The sequence below is a fragment of the Myotis brandtii genome, unplaced genomic scaffold, assembly GCF_000412655.1.
Source record: "Myotis brandtii unplaced genomic scaffold, ASM41265v1 scaffold157, whole genome shotgun sequence".
Lineage (NCBI taxonomy): Eukaryota > Metazoa > Chordata > Mammalia > Chiroptera > Vespertilionidae > Myotis > Myotis brandtii.
In genome coordinates, this window is record NW_005355708.1 from 5448868 (window position 1) to 5458067 (window position 9200).

General features: G+C 34.4%; 1 protein-coding gene across 1 annotated transcript in view; it reads left to right on the forward strand.

The window, feature by feature from the left end:
* Positions 1 to 7518, forward strand: part of FBXO47 (F-box protein 47) — a 26213-nt gene extending 18695 nt beyond the window's left edge. The window contains exons 10-11 of the mRNA XM_014536177.1: positions 3402 to 3561; positions 4438 to 7518. Of these exons, the coding sequence (XP_014391663.1) occupies positions 3402 to 3561; positions 4438 to 4550 (273 nt within the window). The 3' untranslated portion in view covers positions 4551 to 7518. The remainder of the gene's footprint in view (positions 1 to 3401; positions 3562 to 4437) is intronic.
* The last annotated feature ends 1682 nt before the right edge of the window (positions 7519 to 9200 follow it).

Consider the following 9200-nt stretch of genomic DNA (forward strand, 5'->3'; position numbering starts at 1 on the left):
CCCCCCTCCCTTCCCCCCACTCTAAAAAAAAAAAAACAATGGAAAAATATCCTTGGGTGAGGATTAACAAAAAGTAAATAGTAATAAGCTATCATATTTGGAATTACTCTCTGTATTAACTTCTCCCCGCTTTATGTCTAGATTGTCATCATACAGCTCTGAAAGTTATATTCTTTTTTCAAAAATTCTATTAAAAAATAAAGTACTTGCCCTGGCCGATGTGGTTCAGTGGATAGAGCATTGGCTTGCGGACTGAGGGGTCCTGGGTTCAATTCCTGGTCAGGGCACATGCCTGGGTTGTGGCTCGATCCCCGGTGTGTGGCGTGCAGGAGGCAGCCAATCCATGATTCTCTCTCATCATTGATGTCTCGCTCTCTCTCCCTCTCTCTCTCTCCCTCTCCCTCTCCCTCTTCCTCTTCCTCTCTCTCTCCCTCTCCCTTCCTCTCTGAAATCAATAAAATTAAATAAAAATAAATAAAAAATAAAGTACTCTATTTGATTTGCTTCAGAATAATCAATGGACAGCAGGGAGAGGATGTGGTAGTGAATGGAGGTAAAGGTGAAACAAGATTGGCAAGCTGGAAAGTGGATACATGGGGTTCATTATACTATTCTCTCTACTTTCTATAGTTAAAATGTTTTTCAAAACAAAACATTTAAAAATATATTTAATATTCATTTAAGAAAAATTGAGTTTTTACTATAGACCATACATTATGTGAGATTCTAGGACTATGGAAATTCATAAAACAGTTCTCTGACAGAAAGCTGCTTTTAGTGTTTTAAGTGATATTAAGGTATACATAAATAAATTCAGTGAGATAAGTGCAAAACTATATATGCAGAAAGATACAATCAGAGGTAGCAAAGAGGAGCCGATATGGATGAAAGTAGAGCATAGTGAGGGCTTTCTCAAGCCAAATTTATTTTAAAAAATGAATAGAAGTTCACAAGGCAGATAGAGAGGGCAAATCACTTATTTGGCTACCATCGCAGATGCCAGCTCAACCAGTGCTTCAAAAGCAATGGAGTAATCTCAAATTGGCTGTTGTGAGGAATAATTGAATATAATTCATTTCCTAGGAAATGGAGACAGGGTCATTACCAACTCAACTGCTTAAAACATGTATGAAACCTCTGTGGCTCTTTTAAAAATGTGACTAAAGCTACTAAATTAACTGTAATTTCAATATAAGTATTTATTTTAATAATTAAACAGTTTCTCTCCAAAAGAGAGAGGAAGAGAAAGAGAATTGCATGGCTATATTCACAGGACTGTAAGTAGCTCAGTAGTATTTCTGAAGGGTAAAATGTAAAGAAGAGGAAGAGGAGGAAGCGTGATTAGACAGAAAGGGAAAGGCTAGGTAATGAAGGGCCTGGTAGACTTTCTGTGGAGCTTGAACACATCCTCTAACAGGGAGCTGCTGAAAAGTTTTAGGAAGGGGAGTGATGTGATCAGTTTCAAGTTTTTAAACGGTCACTTTGACAGCACCATAGCAAACAGAATGGAGAGGAAGTCACTGGGTGAAGAAGCCTTTTCCAGAAAGCCTTTCCTGATTCCATCTCAACTCTGATCATTAATTTTCCCTAAATTGCCTCAAATTTGTCTTCTCTTTATCTTCATTTACCTAGTGTTCTTAAGCCTTTTTATGTGAGTGGTAAGTTATCTCCCAAAACAGATTGCAAGTTCTTTGAAATCCAGGACTATGTCACATGCTTTTCATAGTGCTTTGTACCATTCCTTATACATAAGTAGGCAATACATCTTTCCTGTCAGATTAATATTATTTAGTGACACTACTATAAAGTTTATTTCCATGCTGTATATTATTTGGCTATGTGTTAATATGGCCATTTAGAATGTTAGTAAGTAAACCTTTTTTTTTTCAGTTTTAACTATTAACATGTAGTCTTTTCTTTAAATATTTATCTTTTAAACAATAGAGAGATAAATAGTTCCTATAACTTTCAAGATGGAAAGTTGATAATACTATAGAGTTCTCTTGCCTATTGAAATTTCTTGTTTGTCTGTCACCCTGATTAGACTTCTTCAAAATAGAAGCCCCATCTTTATGGCTTATCATAGTATTTCCACGTCTTAGCATGTGCTCAATCAATATCTATTGCATGAGTGAATGGGCAGAAGTCTTATTTTCCATAAAAATAATAATTGTTTTCAATATTAGTTCTTACATTAATAATATTCTATGATAAGATACAGAGAACAGACTGACAGTTGGTCTGTGTAAAAATGATTGAAGGGATTAAGAAGTACAAATTGGTAGTTACAGAATAGTCACAGATATGTAGACTACAACATAGAGCATATAGTCTATTAATAATATAACTATGTATGGGACCAGTGAGTACATGACTTTCTAACTACTATGCTGTACATAATGAAACTAATACCGAATAATGTTAAATGTAAACTGTAATTGAAAAGTAAATTGCCCTAGCCAGTTTGGCTCAGTGGATAGACGTTGGCCTGTGGACCAAAGGGTCCTGGGTTTGATTCTGGTCAAGGCCACGTACCTTTGTTGCAGGCTCCTCCCTGGCCCAGGCCCTGATCAGGTGTGCAGGAGGCAACCAATTAATGTGTTCCTCTCACACCGATGTTTCTCTCTGCCTTTCTCTCTCTCTTCCAGTCTCCCTAAAAATCAATGGAAAAATACCCTTGGATGAGGACTAACAATATATATAAATTTTTAAATATATTCTATGATAATCTTGAACCAGAGTTTTCATTTGAAAGCAAAGGAATGTTAGATATAGAAACATTTCTCACTTATAGACTCAATATAATGCCATGTGTAATAAATTATATAAAATCATAAACCATCGCCCTGACTGGTTTGGCTCAGTGGATAGAGCGTTGGCCTGTGGACTGAAGGGTCCCGGGTTCGATTCCGGTCAAGGGCATGTACCTTGGTTGCGGGCACATCCCCGGTGGGAGGTGTGCAGGAGGCAGCTGATCGATGTTTCTCTCTCATCGATGTTTCTAGCTCTCTATCCCTCTCCCTTCCACTCTGTAAAATATCAATAAAATATATTTTAAAAAATCATAAACCATCATAGTTAATACAATTTTCAAATTGTATAGCTTTCTTTATTTTTTTTAGATTGTTTTTTTAAATATATTTTGTTGATTTTTTACAGAGAGGAAGGGAGAGAGAGAGAGAGTCAGAAACATCAATGAAAGAGAAACATCGATCAGCTGCCTCCTGCACACCTCCTACTGGGGATGTGCCCCCAACCAAGGTACATGCCCTTGACCGGAATCAAACCTGGGACCTTTCAGTTCGCAGGCCGACGCTCTATCCACTGAGCCAAACCGGTTAGGGCATGCATAGCTTTCTTTAAATGAAGATATTCCATAATGCTTTGTATGTCTAAATCAGGTGTGCGAGAAAGAACTATACTGCATGGACTGGGCAGTTAAAATGATGCAAAAAGTCTGTAAAGTCTTTAGTACCTCAGTTGAAAAAAACAACTTCCTGCAGAATGTGGCAAATGCATTTGCATGTATTATAATGGAAATGCTGCAGTCAATTATGTCTGGTGAGTATGCATGTAGATGGTGCACAGGTGTGAATAAAATGCATTCGAGTCTCCACTTGAGACAGGGATAATTCTGTATAGACTTTTATTTCTAAACCAGTGGTTCTCAACCTTCTGGCCATTTAAATACAGTTCCTCATGTTGTGACCCAACCATAAAATTATTTTCGTTGCTACTTCATAACTGTAATGTTGCTACTGTTATGAATCGTAATGTAAATATCTGATATGCAGGATGGTCTTAGGCAACCCCTGTGAAAGGGTCGTTTGACCACCAAAGGTGTCGCGACCCACAGGTTGAGAACCACTGTTCTAAACCAAGAATAGAAGGAGTAGATAATTTGGTTTGTTTTTCCATGAGATATATTTAGTTTCTGGTTTTGTCACTTTTTAAATCTGATATTAGTTTTAATGGAAAACAAAGTCAAAGAGTCTGCTCTGAAAGGATCCAATTTCTATTCTGCACAACAAAAAATTTTAACTTGCTCACTAATCAACTATCATACTCATCATAATATCCTGTATTTATATAGTTTTAATGTTTATTTTTTACAGTTTTATTAGGTAGCCAACATGATAATTAACCCTATTTTATAGATGAAAAAACTAAAGCTTAGAGAATATCTGACTTACCCTCGGTCATAAAGTTAAAAGTAACATGGACCAGCATCCTTTTCTTCTGACTTCTAATTCAGTGCTGTTACAGAATTCCATGCTCTCAATGGTTAACATCTGATTAAATAAAGATCAATAACTAGTCTTCTGTTACATATTGCTAGAAAAAATTTGGACATCTTATGTTTTAAATAGATCATATATTTTAAAACTTAACTGTCATTTTTTCCCCCCACTGTCCATTCCTGTGTATGGCATATAGGAGACCGAGATGAAGAGGACAGAATCTTTTTGAATTTGTTCCATCTTGTGCATGCTCAAGCTAACTTCCATAAGGAGGTCCTGTATTTGACCATCAATTCTATCTCTACCTAAATACTCAGAAAGCCGTGCATTTAGAGACTACCTCACTGAACTAACAATGAGAAGAATGCTACTTTCCACAATCAAAAAATAGCACCCAAAGAACTTTTTTTCACCCAAGTAATTCTAAAGTTGCACAGAATTTTAGTGGCAACTTCTTATATCATTATTAATATAAAAATTATAGGCAAACCCAAGAATATATTGAGATTTCTCTGGAAAACAAGCTGTGCCTCTTCCAGAATTTATAAACCTCACACCAAAATTTAGTCTCCAAGAGTCTGGGGCCGGCCAGCCTGTATGTATGGGTCTTTGAAGCAAGAGAAAATTTTCTTTTATAGTTGAGCAGACCCAACTTTAGTATGTATCTGTTCACTGTGCTTAGATTGTGTAGACCTAGCCTAGAATGTTTTGTGAAGGTTTGCAATATGATGTTTTGGAATGTGCAGATATAAATCACATTTTAAACCACCTTGTTGGCATATAGTTACAAAGAACATTATATTTTGTTCGTGTTTTGTATGAACAGATCAAAAACCAAAGGAAGTATGTGTGTATATGTATATACATACCCATAAATATGTATATATGTACATATACACAAATATATATGTTTCTTTAAGACAAATCATACAAAAAGTCTATAAAGAGAGAGGGGTATATAGTGTTTTAATACAAATCATATTTTATTTCTGGGGATTAGAGTAAAATGTTGCAAATAAGGGAAAATATAAAATGAAAGAAAAGTACCTATTCTGATGCCAGCACAATATGCACAAATAATTTGCACTTCCTCCTAAAGCTTTTCTCCCTGTCTTGAAAAGTAGAACTTGAAGAAACTGGAAGCATGAATGTTAAAGCAGCCCAGGAGTGGGGTTTTTCTTCACTCAAGTAAATGAATTCTAAGAAGCTCCAGGACTATTTCAGTCTGACTAGCATCACTTTTACTATTAAAGTAGAAAACAATAGCGCCTAATGAGGCTGAAATAATGCCGGAACTCTCCTGGATTTTCCATTTTCTTCTCCTTGGGTTTGATCATTTTACTTCTGTTGAACACACAACGTTTCCCACTCGACTTTTCAGACACTGGCTTTCTTTTTCTAAGCCCTTGATTTAACTCACCTCTTCAGCTGATAAAGGGGAGAAATAACTAGACGATATAGAAATTACCTGCAGAAGTAGGATAGAAATTGTGGAAAATTCTCAAGTATTTGGCAAGTGGGGTTCAGTAAGAGATTTAATAAGATTGAGGAAGAGTGAAATTTGTGGAGAAAATGTAAATTTTGATAACAAGATTTTACTATATTTCAGTAGCATAAGCACTTAACCTTCTTTTATGGATAGTCAGAAACTAACTGCCTTTCTTTGATGGATTGTTGGACTGCAATTCCATCGGTTGCAGGAATTATTTCTCCAGAGTTTAGCATTTACATATTTATGCAAAAAAACAAGTCCTTGCTTTTATCCTAGTTTCATTTTCTTCCTCTAATTTCGTTTTCTTCCTTCCAGTTCACCACTAAATTATGAAGATTAAAAGTTGGCAGATACCAGAGTACAAAACATTTTAATTAGCTTTTTTGTTTCTCTCTCACTCTTTTTCTCTTACATGCTTTGGAAAACCTAACCCATTTATTTATCAAAATATTAGTAATTCCAAGTTGAGAATATACTCCATTAGATTATTTGGGGGGGGGGTAGAGAAGAAAAATGAAGGAAAGAAAGTAAAAATTTTAATATAAATAGTGAATATTTTAAATAGTTTACTACATAGATGTTAAGTTTCATTCTCTTAGAGAAGCAATTTCGCATTGTGAAGTTTCCTTGTGTTCCTTGAATTACCTAAGTCTCTACAGCAGTTATTTTCAGAAGTTTACAAAAGAAGAATGGCTTAATTTAAAAGATTTTGACCTGGATTTTGAATCTCATCACACACTTGACATGACTGCTGCTGTAAAATTTGAAAAAAACATTATTGTATTATTCTCGATAATTGTGAGGTCATTGTCTCACCGTCCCCAGAAATTTGGGACATAAAAAATCTGATTCATTCTTTGGGTACAGTAGATAAATGATATCATCTTGCTACCAATAAAAAGTAAATAGAAAAATTCTTCATTCAATTATCAATAGATAAAAATAACTTTTGAGACAAAATTTGCAGTTTCCTCAATTCAGCAATCCAGTGGGGTTTTTTTTATTGTGTTTTTTGTTTTTTACTTTTTGGGTCAACAGTAATTTTATTGTAACAGAGAAACCAGGCTGCAGTAAGTCTACATGAGTAAGGTAGATGGTGGTTATCTTTCCAAAGGGTGAATGAAGCCCGAGCCCAGCTAAACAGCAATCCAGTTTTTTGCTGAATATATTTGTCATTAGGAATAAAGTGTGATATCAAATTTTGAAGTGGGAGGCTAAATTGTAAAAGCATATATGTATGTATTATCATTAATATTGATGTTTAAGTGATGGTATATGCAATCATATTGCCACAAAAAAGGTGCATGTGCAAAATGAATAGCCTAAAGATGTTAGGAGATTGTTCACTTCTAGCTGACTCTAGAACAGTCATAATAACATAACAATACTAGCAATTCAAATCATTCATTTATCCTATACTTTTTTTCTGAATTAGAAGATAAGCCTGTGCTTCTAGCTCTTTTTTTCCTTTTGGTAGTGATTTCCTCAGAATTCTTTGACTTTTATTTGTAGGATGATTTTTACTTCCACTAGAAGGCAAGCCCAAAAAGTTCAATGACAGCATTACATTTAACTTTACTATTGTTTCTAAACACACACACACACACACACACACACACACACACACACACGACACCATAATAGTACTAATAACAAACTAATGATGCCACATTTCTTAGACACTAATTTAAAGTTTATTTCTTGTGATAAATACTCTGTACCTTATGAAACCATAAAACACCTATTCTTTTAATATGTCTTTATTGATTTTGTTTTGAGAGAGAGAGAGAGGAAGGGAGAGGGATAAAGAGATAGAAACAGAGATGAGAGAGGAACATCATCAATCAGCTGCCTCCTGCATGCACCCCACTGGGGATCAAGCCCAGCAACCCAGGCAAGTGACCAGTGACCACCTGGTTCCTGGGTCGATGCTCAACCCCTGAGCCATACCAGGCTGGCTAAAACATCTATTCTTAACACTTTTTTGGAGAATTCCTTCTCATGCCCTTCTGACTCCTCAACTTTATTGTTTTCACAATCCCAGCAGTAAATTACTGTACCTGGGAAGCCTTTCAGGCATTTAAGAGTTCAAGGCTGCTCTCCATAGCATGAACAATAGGCACCTATTTCACACCTTTCCCATCCTCTGATAACTTAGTTCATGCTTCCAGTTGTTTTGTTAATAACAAAGATTTTATTGCCATGATAATTATTCACCTTTGGAAATTAGAGCAAGTGTGATGTGCCCAGCAGAAGGTACAAGTGGAGGAACCATCTTATGTCAGCAAAAAACAAACATGAATCTTTGTGTGGTTATTATCTGAGTTAACCTCTTTAAGTGAATAGTACTGAATTATATGATTATAAATATTTATGTCAATAAATATTGTGAAGGATTAAAACACAAAGCTGCTATAAGAGCCTCATATGTCATTGAATACCTTACTAGCAATGTAACTTCTTTACCAATTCCATTAGCAGGCAGCTGTGAACCCTGTAAGAAATCAGGCTGTGGACATAGGCTCCTTGGTTTATTGAAACATTACTAGAATAAGAAAGATGATCTCAAATATAGTTGGACAGTCTTCTCTAGGTTAAAAAAAAAGTGCCAAAGGACTAAGAAGACTTTTTTTTTTTCATCAAGAAAGCAAATATAACTCCAGAAAACTCTTTAAGTAATTAGAGACTTTAAAAAAACAAACTTAGTTTAACCCTTGAAAGCCTTTTAAAAACAAAATAAATGCTTATAGGTATTCTAAGATCATTGCTTCAAGGTGCACAAACTAAAAAGTATGATTGTTATTTTTAAAGTATTGTGTTTATGGTAAAATGTCTTTGATACGTAAATATTTAATATTTGTTCATTTTTATTTAATTTATTTATTTATATTAATAAAATAAAAATAAAATTAGAAACATTTCTAAGTTGTCCAGAGTTTGTCATTATGCAAGTCATTGAATGTATAAATTCCTTTAAATTATTTTTTGTGGAGGAACTAGTTTTTATTGAAGCTGTTAAAGCTCTACCATGATCAAAATATAAATGTCTTAACATAAAATAATGTTTAATTAGCTATATATTTATGTATATGTATATGCTTAATATTATAGTATATAAATTAAATAATTTCATTTGCTAGCAACAATTCATAAATTGTATAATAATCTGTAACTACAACAGTATTCTATACTACTCTGTTATCTAATTCAGATACCAAATTCCCAACCAATTAATATTTCAATTGCTGCTAAAATAGATATGCTACAATTATCAGAGTTTAATACTAATTTCAAAAAACAAAATATGTAATTAAGTATTGTGTATTACCTGTTATTTCCCATGACTACAAGATCTTGCAGTGTTTTTCTAAGAACAAAAAGTTGTTAACTATTTCTAAATGTCTTCCTTAGTATGTTTGAGTTGATAATGGAAGTTGTGTCAATGACTTTTTCTGTTTCCCCCTTTA